This window comes from Penicillium roqueforti (genome assembly GCF_015533775.1).
Source record: "Penicillium roqueforti strain LCP96 04111 chromosome Unknown scaffold_02, whole genome shotgun sequence".
Lineage (NCBI taxonomy): Eukaryota > Fungi > Ascomycota > Eurotiomycetes > Eurotiales > Aspergillaceae > Penicillium > Penicillium roqueforti.
In genome coordinates, this window is record NW_024067566.1 from 2,138,339 (window position 1) to 2,153,905 (window position 15,567).

The 15,567-nt window shown below is 51.6% G+C and overlaps 7 protein-coding genes across 7 annotated transcripts; 3 read left to right on the forward strand and 4 right to left on the reverse strand.

The window, feature by feature from the left end:
- Positions 1-316: 316 nt before the first annotated feature.
- On the reverse strand, positions 317-1,407 carry LCP9604111_2281 (SDR family NAD(P)-dependent oxidoreductase; the record flags this gene model as incomplete). Its single annotated transcript, XM_039069741.1, has 2 exons — positions 317-1,143; positions 1,194-1,407. The coding sequence occupies 2 exons, from the start codon at positions 1,405-1,407 to the stop codon at positions 317-319; spliced, it is 1,041 nt and encodes a 346-aa protein (XP_038932408.1).
- Positions 1,408-1,828: 421 nt separating this feature from the next.
- On the reverse strand, positions 1,829-2,951 carry LCP9604111_2282 (MDR family NADP-dependent oxidoreductase; the record flags this gene model as incomplete). The annotated part of the gene is made up of 2 exons (XM_039069742.1): positions 1,829-2,074; positions 2,133-2,951. The coding sequence occupies 2 exons, from the start codon at positions 2,949-2,951 to the stop codon at positions 1,829-1,831; spliced, it is 1,065 nt and encodes a 354-aa protein (XP_038932409.1).
- A 421-nt stretch (positions 2,952-3,372) lies between these two features.
- Positions 3,373-3,979, forward strand: dprC (the record flags this gene model as incomplete). Its single annotated transcript, XM_039069743.1, has 2 exons — positions 3,373-3,771; positions 3,824-3,979. 2 exons carry the CDS (start codon positions 3,373-3,375, stop codon positions 3,977-3,979), a joined length of 555 nt encoding a protein of 184 aa, XP_038932410.1.
- A 502-nt stretch (positions 3,980-4,481) lies between these two features.
- On the forward strand, positions 4,482-7,304 carry LCP9604111_2284 (uncharacterized protein; the record flags this gene model as incomplete). The annotated part of the gene is made up of 1 exon (XM_039069744.1): positions 4,482-7,304. One exon carries the CDS (start codon positions 4,482-4,484, stop codon positions 7,302-7,304), a length of 2,823 nt encoding a protein of 940 aa, XP_038932411.1.
- Positions 7,305-7,801: 497 nt separating this feature from the next.
- LCP9604111_2285 (ATP phosphoribosyltransferase) lies at positions 7,802-8,980 on the reverse strand (the record flags this gene model as incomplete). The annotated part of the gene is made up of 4 exons (XM_039069745.1): positions 7,802-8,175; positions 8,268-8,759; positions 8,868-8,902; positions 8,964-8,980. 4 exons carry the CDS (start codon positions 8,978-8,980, stop codon positions 7,802-7,804), a joined length of 918 nt encoding a protein of 305 aa, XP_038932412.1.
- A 633-nt stretch (positions 8,981-9,613) lies between these two features.
- LCP9604111_2286 (40S ribosomal protein eS28) lies at positions 9,614-10,158 on the forward strand (the record flags this gene model as incomplete). Its single annotated transcript, XM_039069746.1, has 3 exons — positions 9,614-9,674; positions 9,828-9,911; positions 10,097-10,158. 3 exons carry the CDS (start codon positions 9,614-9,616, stop codon positions 10,156-10,158), a joined length of 207 nt encoding a protein of 68 aa, XP_038932413.1.
- Positions 10,159-11,179: 1,021 nt separating this feature from the next.
- Positions 11,180-14,646, reverse strand: msh3 (mismatch repair protein MSH3; the record flags this gene model as incomplete). Its single annotated transcript, XM_039069747.1, has 3 exons — positions 11,180-12,682; positions 12,735-13,828; positions 13,884-14,646. The coding sequence occupies 3 exons, from the start codon at positions 14,644-14,646 to the stop codon at positions 11,180-11,182; spliced, it is 3,360 nt and encodes a 1,119-aa protein (XP_038932414.1).
- Between the last annotated feature and the right edge of the window lie 921 nt (positions 14,647-15,567).

A 15,567-nucleotide genomic window follows, 5' to 3' on the forward strand; every position in this document is an offset into this window, starting at 1 on the left:
TTCTTTCTTCTCGTTATATTTTTTGTTTTTCTTTCCACCCAGGAACCCCAATATTCTTAGCTCATTGATTGGTCTTTTTCACTTCTTCCTGGTTTTCCCACTACTTCATCTTGTATTTTTAGCCACCCCGACTTTCATGCCTTGATGCATCGCTGTTTTTCATCGTTGATACGTACTTGTTAGTGGTATTACAAGCAATTCAGGTCTTTTGCAGTCATTCCACTATGTTCACTGAGAAATATACTGCATTGCATAGCTGGGGAGCATGGTTGGTATTGGAGGAACTGACTGATAAATGTTTCTTAAGGAACCCCCATCATGCAGAGCCAGCAGCAAGAACATATCCCCCATCAATAACAACAGTCTGCCCATTAAAATACTGATTACAAACCGCAAAAAGCACAGCACCAGCCATATCCTCATCTCTCCCAGGCCTAGCAACAGGAACTTTCACCCGATACTTCTCATCCGGAATAAAACTCTTCTGCTTCTCATCACTCTCCCCAGTAGTCATCTCACTAGGAAAAGGCCCCGGCGCAATATTATTAACCCTAACCCGCAGCTTCGACGAACTAACCTGCTGCGCAAGCAACTTGGTCAAATGAATCGCCGCCGCCTTGGAAGCATTATACGCAAAATGGTGCTGCGCCATCTTCACAATCCCAGACATGGAAGTCGTGTTGAGCACAGTGCTAGACCAACCATCTCCAACCTCCGATCCGCGCTGCAGCAGCGGCAGGAACGCCGTTGTCATGAAGAAGATATGTGAGACATTCTCGCGGAAGACCTCGTCCCACTCGTCGAACGTCGCAGCCGGGTCATCGAACAGAGTTTCGCGGAGCTCGGATGCATCTTTGCGCTCAGTGTCTTGCGTCTGGCTGGATATTCCGGCGTTGTTCATTAGGATTGAGAGGTAGCCTTCGCGCGTGGAGATCTCCGAGACTAGTCTTCTGATCTCGTCTTTTTCGGTTACGTCGGCGGCGAGCGGGATTATTTTGCCGCTTATGTTGTTGCCGTAGAGAGAGGCTACGCGCTCGAGTTTGTTTGCGGTGCGTCCGGTTATGTATACTTTGGCGCCGTTCACGGCTAAGGCTTGCGCTGCCATTAGGCCTATTCCTGAGCCGCCGCCTGTGATTAGGGCCACTGAGGTTGTTAGAACAGGGTTGTTGCACTGGGGTTTATATATTGCTCACCTTTGTCTTTCACGTTGAACAGCTTTTCTAGCTTGAGGCTTTGGTTGCTTTCACTGGCTGCTATTTTGGTCTTGTCTGAAACGGGGGCTTTTCTAGTGGAATTTATTCCAAATTGACGAGATGGTAGGAGAGAACATAGCTTGGGTCGGATTAATAGAATTGACCTTCGAATTGTTTGTTTTTTGCTGAGGACTGTTGTGTATAATCGCGGCATGGCTGTATATGTAGACGAGGTAAAATGGGGGCAAGTCTTTAGGACAAAGCTCGAACCTCTTCTAGTCATACTTCGCATGTTGCGGCCATGAATCAATTGTAGGTCGGCAGTTGCTTCAATCAACTATCTTGTCAGCATCCAATCCCTACATAAGTAAACCGAAGTGTATCAGAATGACGTCACTTAAATTATGTGAACAGAGCAGAAAGACTCAAACGGACAGCAAGCACAGAAAAAGCAGAGTAATAAAGAAAATGAAACCAACTGCCATGTAAGAGGTATCTACTAATTATTGTAGAAGTGACTTTGGTTACATTTTTGAGAATCCTCATGCTGGAAATATATTTACTACCTGAGATAACAGGCAATATTTAGCATGGCCTGCGTGGCCTTCATCAGAATCCTATCATCTGTCATACATTCACAGCTTGGCCTTTACAGCCAACGCCTCGCTGACCGGCGCCACCTCAACCATCATCTTACCGGTGTTGGCACCAGCATAGAGGTCAATGAGACCTTGAGGCGCAGCCTCCAAGCCACCAGGCACAATGTACTCTTTGCGCTTGAGCTTACCCTCGGACAACCAAGTCCCGAGATCCTTGAGTGCAGCCGGGAATTGCTTCGCATGATCGAAGACAATGAAACCCTTCAGGGTGATCCGTTGCGACTGTCATCAATTAGCCGAAGTCCCCATAAAAGACACACCCAAAACCAAGAGAACTCACAATCACACTCATAAAACTGGCCGGACCCTGCGGCTTAGCAGCATTATACTGACTGATAGCGCCACAGATAGCAAAGCGCGAGCCAGTAGCCGCTCTCGCCAAGCAAGCATCGAGGATATCACCGCCGGTATTATCAAAGAAGACATCAATATACTCAGGCGTAGCGATCTTAAGCTGCTGCCTCCAATCCGCATCCTTATAATTGACCGCAGCATCGAAACCAAGCTCCTTGACCAAGAAATCACACTTCTCCTTAGTCCCCGCCAACCCCACAACACGCTTGGCGCCCTTGATGCGCGCAATCTGGCCAGCCACCATGCCCGTCGCGCCCGCAGCACCGGACACAACAACCGTGTCCCCCTTCTTCACCTGCGCGATCTCGATCATGCCAAAGTATGCCGTCAGCCCGGTCATGCCAAGCACGGACATCGCGTCTGTGGGCCGTCCGCCTGCCGGAACGTGTATCTTTTCCGCCTCTTTCGCGCCGACCACGGCATACTCCTGCCAGCCGGAGCCGGCGACGACCCAGTCGCCCTTGCTATACTTGGACGTCAGACCGCTGCCGACGATGAGGACCTGAGCGATGCTCTGGCCGCGCATCACGGCGCCTTGCTCGACGGGGGCAATGTAGGAGCGCTTGGCGGTGAGCCATTGGCGCATGGCCGGGTCGAGAGAGAGGTAGTGCACGCGGACGAGCAGCTTGTCTGTAGGTACATCCTTGGGGATGGGGATGGTGTTTAGACGGAAGGTGCCATTGCTGAGAGAGGGGTCGATGGCCGGCGCGGGAGGCTTGCTGTAGATGATTTGTTTGTTGGACATTTTGAAGGATGCTTGAGGGGATTCTGAGTGAAGAGAGAACGTTCGTTGTCGAAAAGGAAGAGGAGAAGGTGGAAATATCTACAACATATGTAGGATCGGAGACACTCCAGATTAGGAAAACTGCTCCTTGGGCCTCGGCTTGTCCCCGGGCCAAAGTCGAAGTGTTGAATAATCAGCTTCTTGCAGATGCATTATTTTTTTACTAGGACACAATAGGATGTCTATGTCATCCATCCCAGAAGGGCCCTCAATGACCGCAACAAGATATTTATATATCTCGAACGGGTGATCTAGGGTCTGCACTCATCCTGACGTCATTGACAAAGAAGTATAAAAGCAGGGACTGCAAGACTACGAGGACTGCCACATTCTTCTAATAACACCGAGACAAGAAAAATAAATACAATCTCCATATTCAATCATGTCGCAACCACCCTACCAAGGCTATGAACACGCCGACCCAATCCATACTGCCCGCGGCGAAGTGGGTGGCGGCTCCTCAACTGGCGCCCAAGGCATCCCAACAGGCCTCCACGACACACGATCCGATTACGATGAATCCAAGGGCTACAACTCTGCCACAGGAGCCAGTTACTCGCGAGCATCGGCAGGAGGACCGACCCAGACCCACCAGCGACCGCTCTCACCGTCGCCTCGCAGCGATGACCGGATTGTAGGGGATGCGCCGCTCCCGTACACGGCCAGTACAGCGCAGCGCGCGGAAATGGGTGATCGTTCGGCTCATGGGACTCATGGGTCTCATGGACGGTCTGGTGAGAAGTTCGGGGAAAGAGTGAAGGAAGCTTTCGCGTCGGTTCATGTAAGTTGGAATCTTTCTGCTCTTGGGAAATGAGAAACTGAATTTGCTATAGGGCGCTGGAGAATCATTGCGTGGAAACTTGACCACCGCTGTTGATCGGGCTTTTGGGTCTGAGGATGGTGCTGAGCGGAATCAAGAGATTGCGAATAGAGGCGAGGAGGAGTTTCGGACTGGTCAGTTTGTGGGGCACAGGGACCATAGAACATAATGTGTGATATTGGGAATGTAATTAGGAATCTGGGATATTAAATAAGAACATAGCTATTGAATATGTATGTTATGCCGTCGAAGGTTAGGGCCCGGATCCAACGCCGATCATACATCATGGTAGAAGGAGATCGATACGATATACTCCATAAACCTGTATCCATCAGCCAAGCATCTCCCCTTTGCTAAGACATTCTTAAAAGTTCTTAAACGTTCTTAGAATTTTTTAACTTTTATACAACGTAAGTTCCAGAGACCATCCGACCGACCCGAGAAGGCTGTGCTGGTGGAACCCACCTGTTTCCGGTTATGAACGCACTCGACACAACATTCTTCCTTCAAGTATATTCTACAAAGGCATTCCTATAATCCTTTACTCCGCATTTTGATCCTGGCCCACATTTGTGCATATAGCCAATGCCAGGTTTGGAGACAGTTGCACACTCGTACGACCTCATGCTTTGAAACTGGTTGATAAGCTTTCTTTCTCGGCATATATCGTCATGGTCTCAATTTCCGCCGACCAACCGGCGTCGGAAAGCGCTGCGACGGCCGCCCCAACAAACTCGCACCAACAGGCATTGTACTCCTCGGAGACGGCATCCTCGAATCTGCTCGGGTCAGACTCTCCCTCCCAATATTCGTCCTTCTCCAGCTCCGATAGCGACGAACCACTGAGCGACGAACCCATCCCGCACTCGACCGAGGTCACCGATGAAGATGCCGCCGGCGACGTGGTGGGGGTTAGCATCGGACGCGAGCAGAGCCGCATGAAGGCCCGAGCAACCCCCGTGGAAGAGAAGAATCGCGTGCTGGAACACCAGGGATCATATTTTTCGACTATACCGGATACTATAGGCGAGGATGGTCTGTTTGCGTCGGAACTCACGGCCGAGCCTGAAACGGTGGAGCCCAAGGTTGAAAAAGCACCAGCACCAAAACCAAAACGAGCACCAACATCGGCACCAAGACCAGCAACGGGCGGGGAGAGGCGCGAACATAAACCTAGGCCGTCATACTCCTCCGCACAGTATGATGAGCCTGAACCAGGCAAGCTTGCGCATGGCCCTCGCAGCGATCTATTTGCCTCGGCTCATGAGAAAACCGGGTCGAAAGATGCAGCCGGGAGCCAGCGGTCTGGTTTTGTCGGGGCCTTGTTGAAGAATTCATTACCTCGCCGGCCACGTGCCTGGTCCAACGAGTTGAAGAAATTCCTACCTGACCTGACCTCTTTGAGGAAACGGCCTTCTCTCGCGTTCCGTGCCCACAATGGCCAAAATCGAATTCGCAGCCAGACGGTAGCCCCTGCAGCTAAAAAACCCTTGAGCCAGCCGAAAAGAACATCATCGCTGGTCCTGCACCCGCAACGGTCACCTCTTGCACCGAGCGGTTCAAGCATCGAGGATGAAGGAGAAGCCGCTCAGTCGATACCTGAGCTGCGCTCGCCAGATGGGACCTCGGCCGCGAAACATTCCTTTACACGGCGGCCTAGTTCAGTCATGCCCGGTCGACCGCCAAGTTTGCGGAGGTCCTCGTCGGATCAATCGCTGTATCTGCGTGCGTCTTCCACGGCATCGTCCCTTGAACAGCGACCATTATACGAGAATGTACATTCTCAGGTAAATAGCCGGTTCAAGGCAATCAAAGATAGTTTCCAAGACTCGAGTAATAGGCTGCTCAGCATGCCGAATCTCCATCTGCAGGATATCCGCAATGAGTGGGGTCAATTCCTGCCAGAGCTTGGAAACGGTAACAACAACGGTGCTAGTAGTACTTCCAAAGAGGAACAATCACCGCGGGCTGAAAGCCCACCGCCAACTCCGCGGCATAATCCTAACTCATCACATCCAGTCTTGGAAGAAGCAATGGAAGAGCTCACGGGCGATGTTGTGATCCTAGGAGGTTACCGGGGATCAATTTTGCGGTCTGCTAAGCCACCCCATCGTCAACTTTGGGTGCCGATGAAGGTTGGTCTGAATCTGCGCAAAGTGGACTTGGAGGTCGGCCTGAAACCGGAGGACGAGGAACACATGGAGGAGACCATCATTCCATCCGGGGTTCTGTCCCACGTGGGCCCGGTGGACGTCTGTCGACGATTGATGAAGCGGTTACGCAGGAGCGAGAATGCCCAGCGTGGTGAAATGCGCGTCCACGATTATGGATATGACTGGCGTCTAAGCCCCGAGCTGCTCTCGCGCAGGCTCATCGCCTTCCTAGAGAGCCTGCCATGCAATCAGGAGCCTTCGCCGGGGGAGCCCCGACGCGGCGCTATCGTCATCGCGCACAGCCTAGGCGGTCTCATCACCCGACACGCGGTCAACGAGCGACCAGATCTCTTCGCCGGAGTCGTATACGCAGGCGTACCACAGCACTGCGTGAACATCCTCGGACCACTCCGCAATGGCGACGACGTCCTCATCAGCTCCCGCGTGCTAACAGCCCAAGTAAACTTCACCTTCCGCACAAGTTTCGCCCTCCTCCCCGAAGACGGGCACTGTTTCATCGACAAACAAAGCAAAAAGGAATTCCGCATCGACTTCTTCAACGCTCAAACCTGGGAAGATTACCGTCTCTCTCCTTGCATGGCTCCAGCTCTCCCCGTACCCCCAACACCCACCACCCTCGGCTTCAAAGACATCCCCATAATCGGCAAGCGCTTCTCCATGGGTCCTCGCGATGACTCCGACGAATCCATCACCCAAGACCCACACCATGTCACACAAGACGGACACCACTCTACTGCCGCAGTAGATAAAGACGTCTCCGCCCGTAACAACAACTCACCACACAGCGCGGCCGCATACGCCGCATACGCATCTGAAAAAGCCCACGACCCAGCCGACGGCTTAGTCGGACCAGGCGCACACCCGCGCAGCAGCACCACCACAACCTCCAAAATCGCCACGACGTGCACCATCCCGCACGCCGCCGCGAGGGAGTACCTAGAGCGCACGCTGGCAGAGACAAAGCGGTTCAAGGAGAACCTGGCGTTCCGGCCGACACTCCACTCGGAGAACAGGTACCCGCCTGCCGCTGTGCTGTACGGCAAGACGCTGCCGACTGTGTACGGAGCGCGAGTCGTGTCGCGTGAGACTATCAAGCAGGTCGATGCGTACGATGATCTTGCGTTTGCGGCTGGTGATGGTGTTTGTCTTGCTTCGGCTGCTATGTTGCCGCCTGGATATAGGATTATTAAAGATGGTCTGGTGAAGAGTGAACGGGGCCATGTTGGATTACTTGGTGATCTTGAGGGCGTTGGGCAGTGTCTCAAGGCTATTCATCGGGGTAGGAAGGAGGGAGTTGGATTGGGGGAGAAGAACATATAAGGGTTCGATGTGCGTTCGTGTTATTTTCTGGTGTTGGTCTTTTTCTTGATGATCTTTGATGATACCATTGCCATATGTTTGATGATTTGGGTTATGTTTTTTTTTTCTGTTTGTGGATATGGTATATTTAGATGTGACTGTGTCATATTGCATTGAGTCTGGCATATTGGCGTTTCTATAGCAGGGGAGGATGAGACTATTTACATAGAAATAGAAAGATAGAGAAGAAAGTTGGAGCAGAGCTCAATATACGGATATGGATAGATCTTGCACACACGCTATGTAACCCTATGCCATTCTATGCATGTACTTTTTGTCCTCGTCCAATACCAATTGGAATAGAGACCGTCTATCAAGACAACAGAAGAAAAGGAAACAGTATCCCGGAATTCCATCACAGTATATGAAAGCATCACAGTATATGAAAGTAAAAAAAAGATCATGAAGAAGGATGCTATAAAAACCCAACAAAAAGAAAACAAAGTATCATCAAGTCTTTAATCCGTGCGCGAGTTGGCAATGTTCATGACCAAGATATCACTCGCGCCGACCTTAATCAGCTCATCCATTACCGTGGCAATGTGCTTCTTCTCCACCATGGAGCTGACAGCAACCCAGCCCTCCTCCTCGAGCGCGGTGATAGTAGGCGCACGCTTGCCGGGGGTGATCTTGGACGCGATTGCCAGCTGCTCACGCGGGATGTTGTATTGGCACAGGACGAACTTCTGGGCGGTGATGACACCACGCAGACGGGAGCTGAGTATAGTGAGCATTTCGGAGTTGGTCTTGCGGGACTTGACCAGCACAGCGGTGCTGGAGACAACAGTGTCAATTGCCTTCAGGCCAGCGGCCTTCATAGTCTCACCAGACTCTGAACAGATTTGAGTGTTAGCAACGGGTTCCGGTTCCCTGTTCCGTATTCCACAGGACAGTATTTCAGTAGACTGGCATATCACAACATACCAACAAGATCAACAATACCATCCGCAACGCCGAGAGCGCAGGCAGCCTCAACACTACCGCCAACATACTTGATATTCGTGGAGAGTTTCTGGCCAACTTCGGCGCCCTCGAGGTTACGGAAGAAAGATTCAGTGAGGGCAGTGAAGCTGGTCACGACGTTGCGGCCAACGAGATCCTTGGCCTCTTTGATATCGCCCTTCTCAGGCACCTGCACTTGCAGCTTGCAGGCGCCGAAGCCCAGGTCGAGGATCTCCTCGACGTTGGAGGCCTCGCCGGTGGGCAGGGTGGCATCGTGCTCGGCGACCTGGTCGCGGCCGGTGATTCCCAAATCAACGCGGCCTTCGCCGACGAATGTCGGGATATCGGCAGCGGGCAGGAAGATCAGCGCAATGGGCAAATTCTTGACCAGTGCGATATCGAGGCGGGTTTCGCGGCGGAACTGGACGTCACAGCCGGCGAGGAGGTCGAGGGTTGCTTGTTGCAGACGTCCTTCTGTATAGTGGAGTTTGCGCCGTCAGTCTTGGTTTCTTTGTGTTTGTTTCTTGTTCATGTGGGTATCGCTGCTCGCATCTATGAGTCACGATTTGGGAGAGCACTTGCTTTTGGGCACGGCGAAGAGGAGACGGCCTTCGAGGCTGTTTAGAATCGTTATATTAGCAGAAATCCCCATGCGGTTTGTAATTGAAATTGACTCACTGGTTGACGAGATCCATGGTGATAGAGCGGTGCGGCGCGGGGCTTTTTACAGATTTTCGGTGGGGGGAATAAGGTGATCGGGGATCGATTGACGAAGTAGTCAAGTCAATTGCAATTCAGAGACCGTGAATATAACTCAAAGACAAGATAGAACGATTGATATAGTCCGGAGGAGTCGGGGAGAGAGACCGGAGCTTCTTGCGGCAGAAATTGGAGGGGCAGATTACACCGGTGGGTTAGTTACGGGACCGGGGGAGTATGTACCGTGTTCGCTGCGCAGTACGAGCCCACGTGATGGGATTCTGTGGTGTATGGCTATTTGAAGTGTCTATAGGATATACATGGTAGAGTCTAGAATGAGTTTCTAATCGATTGAATAGGATAATTGGCTGTACAGGCCGAAGTTGTCTAAAAGTGGTGCTGAACGATATCGGAGTCCGAAGAAAATATGTTCTGCCTGAATATGCCTGACCCATCAGGTGTCAATTCCATCCGCTGACTCATCCACTGCCTGACGGCTCAGGTGTCCAGCCCTGAGCCCTCGCGTAATTTGCACGAACCCACACAGGCCAAATTCCACTTTACACTCTCTTACCTACAGTCCAACCAATTCCAACCCTCGAGCTCAACGCCCTCTCCTTCCCTCCAAGATGGATTCCAGCAAGCAGCCCGTTAAGCTCGTCAAGGTGACCCGTGTCCTCGGCCGCACCGGTATGTGCTTTCCCAGCATTTTTGAAGCTCCAAACCCATAATTCGATATTCGATATTCGCGGGGTGCAACCATTGCGCCCCGGATCGCCCGAAACAAACCGATGAAAACCAGACACTTGGAGGAATAGCAATCGCTAATTTTGGTCTATTTAGGATCCCGTGGTGGTGTCACCCAGGTCCGCGTCGAGTTCATGGACGACACCTCGCGTTCCATCATCCGTAACGTCAAGGGCCCAGGTACGCGATATTGATTTCTTTGCATCTGTCTTTTGGGATCACAAGAGGAGGGAGAAAGAAACATGGGGTCTATCGATTCATTCTGTGGAAAGAGCCCCATGTTGAAATATGGAATTTTGAAGATCGACCCAAAAGACAAGAAAAACTTTGCCGAACCGCATCGCTAACATATTCCTCCGCACCAGTCCGCGTTGACGACATCCTCTGCTTGCTCGAGTCCGAGCGCGAGGCCCGCCGTCTCCGTTAAAATTCACCAAAACGAAATTTCGCTTGCTTCGTCTATTTTGTCTCTCTTCTTCTCTCGCATATCCCTTACGACCGGTTTTTCATGATTACTCTTCGGCCAAAATCGAGTCCCCCGCTTTTCTTTCTTGCCGTACCTTCAACCTCCTATCCTCAGCCCTAAACCGCCGCGCTGCCCAATCATCCCCACCTGCCGACTCTCAAGGGGCCGTTTCTACGATTTCCGACGTTTCGACTGGAGGTGACAGTTTGGGTGGATTGACTTTTGGTTTTTTTATTTTAAACGAAAGTCCCGGAAGGTCGATTATGGAGAAACGATCGTGAGAGAGAGGAGCAGAGAGCGCAAAAAAGATAATAGAAAGCCTTTTTTTTTATTGATACGAGAAAACGAAATCAGGTTCTTGCGCGAGGGCTGGTTTGTGGACTTGTGGCACGGTCTGGTCTGGTTTCGATCTTGGTGTTTTACTACATACACACGTCCATTTAGGCGTGATTGCATGGGCTCAATGCGACAAACGAGGTTGTTATGTTGTTTCCTCTCTTCTCTTCCTCGTACCAGCTTCCCCCATTACTGGTACTTAGAAAAGAAAACGCCGACTCGAACCAAGCCCCGATCGACAAAAAGAACAATGGAATCCAAAAAAAGTTTGAAAATTTCCGGTTCAGCCTTGTCGAGGTCGAGGTCTGAAAGCGTTAGTAGAATCTGCCAGTGTAGTCTTGTGAGTTTCTAGTCTACCAAGTACATTGGTGTAGACGGTAGCTGTGCTATGTCAAACCTTCGTCCCTTCTAAATTGGAAGGTCTGTATCTGATGCGTTTTGTCGCCTTTTTGTCTTTCAAGATATAAAACCGAGAAGTGGGAAGGACATAAAGACACAAGGCCGCATAAGCCAATAATGTGATATTTGGCTTTTGCTATAAAGCTTCAACAAATGCCATACTTATTCTACTATATTCTACTAATGTATATTACTCCATCACAGACAATCGCAAGATTCGTTCTCCGACATACATGGTCCTAGTGAGCTACAGCTGCTCCGCACTGGCCATGAGCCTACTAAGAAGGCCGTCATCAGCAGACTCTCCGTCGAGACCACTCTCATCAAGGACCCGACCAACCGCCCCCAGAAGCCCAGCCAACCGCTTCCGCCGGATAGATTCCTCTAGCTCAGCACTCTTCTGACGGGCGACGTCAATAACATCGGAGGGCAAGTTCGCCAGACGCGCAACATTCAACCCGTAACTGCGGTGCGCAACTCCCTCAGTAACCTCGTAGAGGAACGTAATCTCCCCATCGCCGTCCTTGTCCTTGCTACCCGTCTCCGTGAACCGCATATGGACATTACGGAGAGCATGATCCGGGAAGGAATGCACCATGCGCGAGAGATGCTGGTAATGCGTGATGAAAAGGGTGAGTGATTGGATCGAGCGCACCATATAGTCAAGCACCGCCTGCGCGATAGCGACACCGTCGTGCGTCGATGTGCCGCGGCCCAGCTCGTCGAGGATAACCAAGGATCGAGGCGTTGCTTGCTTGAGGATATCTGCTGTTTCGGAGAGTTCGACCATGAAGGTTGATTCGCCAGCCAGCATGTTGTCGAAGGCGCCCATGCGCGTAAAGACCGCATCCAGGAGACCGAGTCGGGCGGAAGCGGCTGGGACGTAGGATCCGATCTGGCCCATGATTGCGACCAGTGCTACCTGTCGCACGTAGCTGGATTTACCGCCCATGTTCGGGCCGGTGACGAGGAGGGCGCGCGTGCCGTCGTGCGATAGATTTGTGTCATTGGGTACGTATGTGTCTGTGAGGAGTTGCTCGACCATTGGGTGTCGGCCCTGCTCGATGTGGAGGCCTGCTTCTTCTGTGTATTCTGGCTTGACATAGCCCGGTTGCTGGGCTATGTCTGCAAGTGATAATAAGCAGTCGAGTGTCGCGAGGGATTGTATAGAATCCCGGAAGGACTGATACTGTGCTGCGATATCAGCCAGGAGGGTTTTGTATGCCTGGTCGCAGGCTGCTGCTAGGGCCTCCTTGTACTGATCACGCTCGCGGATGAGCTGGATGACTTCTGGCGTGTGGAAGCGAGACACTCTTTTTGTGCCGCTGACTTTGACCCACGATGCGGGCACGCGCTTGAGTGCCGGGGAGTTGTTTTCGATCTCGATCAAGTACTCAATGCCGGATACTGTGGAGTATTCGACTTTGCCTCTTCCAATTGTTGACGCTGCCTCTTTGCGATGTTCTAACAATCCGTGTTCAGTGCTTCCAATTTGGAGCTTAAGTTCGCCGATCTCCTCTGTCTCCTCCGCTTCGCGAAAGAAGGTATATTTGTCATTGGTTCGTGCAGCGTGCATGTTGATCTTATCTAGATACTTGACGACTGACGCTCGGATCGTAGGCAGAGAGGCGATGGCCTCACCCACTAGCGATGATTGGAACCCCGTCTGGGCAGGTGATTTGATATCTGCAAACTCCATTGCAATCATCTGCATAGCTTGCAATACAGTGAGAAGTTCGGGTCGCTCACACTTGGCTCAACATTAGTATAGATGTGGTCATCATTGCAGAAGTGTTACCTACCTTTCCATAGTAAATCCGGATTAAACTCTTCTCAAGATCACTCTTGACTTTGCGTAGCAACCCTCGTACTCTCTCCACCGGAACCGCTCGCGCAGGATCAATAAGCTCCTCGACAGCATTCGTCCGCTCCTCGAGGCGCACTTTGTCTAGCAAAGGTCTTCCAACCCATTGCCGCAGCATGCGTTGTCCGAATCGCGTTTGCGTCCGATCTAAGGTCCAGAATAAACTACCCTTTGTCGAGTGATCCGTCTGGTTTTGGTAAATTTCTAGACTGACCAGCGTGTTTCCGTTCAGAAGCATATGCGAACGAGCCGAGAAGGGCTGGAAATATTTTGTGAGGTCAAACACATGTTCCAGCCCATACTCGGTCATATGTTCGATCATAGCAGACAGACAGATAGTCACCTGCTCCGGGAGACTAAGGACGTTTTGAAGCAACTTCGCAGCTTGGGTATCCTCCTCGGTACTGGTAGCCTTCATCTTTCCTGCATAAAACTCAGATACATGGCTATGTGCCTCGGCGGCGGAGGTTTTCTTCTTCTGGGCCCGTTCGAGGCGCACGGCGTCCCCAAAGACATTCATCTTGCTTCCAGATAAATGCTGCACGAGTTTTTCGCTAGCTCGGGACATCTCTCCAACAATCAAGATCTCACAGGGGGCGATGTGTAATAGTCGTGTCTCGATCTCGCTCCGCATGAAGCCATCCTCAAAGTCATCGTAGATAACGTCACCCGTAGCCGGCTGGACAGCGACAATCCCCACATGAACTCGTTCGTCGTTCCCCGGGCCCTTGGCATTGGTCTCCGTCATACAGAGCATGTACCCAGTGGCAGGAGAGGCACCTCCCGCTGCCGGTGCAGGGCCCTGCAGACCTTCGGCGTCATCAATATAGGTTCCTTTCGTGTAGAGGTTGGTTAATTTGCGAACAAATGGCGCATTGCGATTATCACCCGCAGCCTTGAGCGCAGCGGTCTCGATCTGTCGCACCACGCCGACCTTGTGGCCGGCTGTAACGAGTCGCTTCACATGCACGTGTAGTCGGTGCACCGGGATACTAGCCGATGCAAACCGGCCAATGTGTGCCTCGGATGGATCTGCGGTAGGTCCTAACATTAGTATGCTTTCGGCAATAATAGAGAAGATACTTACGTTCGTCGAATCTGAACTTCCCGGGGATGCACACGATTCCCAGCTCCTTGGCCGCAATGCGCGCATCCTCCCCAAAGAAGCGGAACTTGTATCCCACTTCAATGACCAGCACTGTGTTCATGTTCTGACGCTTGATCTCAATGACCTGTTTCTCCATGGGTGTGAGCTTGCTCCCGGCCTTCTTCGCACCCTTTCCTTTGACCGAGGGTGGTGGAGCAGGCTCGTCCTCTTCCTCGGCCTCTGCAGCTTCCACCTCTGCGCTAGCTGCATCATTCACTGCTAATCTCCCAATGCCAACCTGGCAATCTGACCCACCGAGCTTCCGCACGAATTGCTGGTGTAGTTTCTCCTTCTCTTTCTTCCGCTGTTTCCGCTCTGGGTCTTCCTCCTCTACCGCAGCTGACGGAGCGGCAGGGGAGCTCTGGAATTTGAAGATATCGGTACGCTGGCTGCTGCTGCTTGCCTGAGAGGTGTGCTCGAAGTGCACGCTTGTCGCTACTCGTATTGGCGCCTCCGCGACTGTGCCCGTGGTTTTGGCTCGCTTTGGTGCTGGCACCACGATATCATCATCATCATCGTCATCATCAGCTTCCGGGGTATTGTCTTGCTTCGGCTCGGGTTTGTCGGCTGGCGATGCTTGTTTTTTCTTGGGTGCATTGGCCGGGGTTGATGCGGGTTTCTGGGTGAAGAAGCTAGAGATGCTCGCTTGCTTTCGTTTCAATGATGGAGAGGGTGCAGAGGATTGCGAAGAATGAGGTGCCATCTTGACGAAGGATACCAATGCTCTCACCGCAAGTATGTGGAGTGGCAGTGGAGTTACAGGTTGATAATAGGAGAGCGACTTCAATGGAATTCAATACTGAGGTATTTAATCTCAGCTTGATCTCAAATTAGGTATGCTCCAAATAATGTCCCATGTGAGTTCTCCGCATCTCGGAGCTCGACGCGTACAGAACGCGCTAGCCCTGGGCATCCACCCGTGGAGTTAATTGGTTGCTGACTCATCACCCCCAATCCTGCCCAGCCCAGGTGAATTGCTATTTTGTATTTTACTGAGAACAACTTGAGTCAATTTTGTGTGACAAAGAAAGCCTATGTCTATGAATGTCTACAAGGAGTAGGTGTATATGATTTGAGGTTTGCATGAGTGATGTTGAGTATAGACATCTACAACTCTGATAGGGAGAGAGTGTGATAAATTGGTGGACTATCAAGTTCATGTGCACAAAGAAACAAATATCACAAACTGCATGAGCAAACAAAACCATCAATCAGGCAAAACAGGTAAGCGACCCAGGGTAAGAGACACGGGGCAAGAGACACAAGGCAAGAGACACAAGGCAAGAGACACAAGGCAGGAGACAAAAGGTAAGACAAAGCACAGTCACAAAGGGACCATGAAGGAAGGAACCTTCAAGAAAGAAACAAACCCTCAGAGAATTCTTCACTGGGCAACAGAGGGCTATCTCTGTGAAAAGGTTCCAAAAATTGGCTTCCAGAGAGGGCCAGAGGCCGTCTCCAGGAGCACGTTGTTCAGCTCCACATACGTCAATGGAGAACCTGGGGAAGTACGGTCGGTGTCCACAGAGGTTGCAGGGGGCCGGGCCACAACATGCTTCGTGCCCTTAGATGAGCGGAGCTCGAACCTAGTTTTCGGCCTAACCCAGGCCGCAGCAAAGATCGA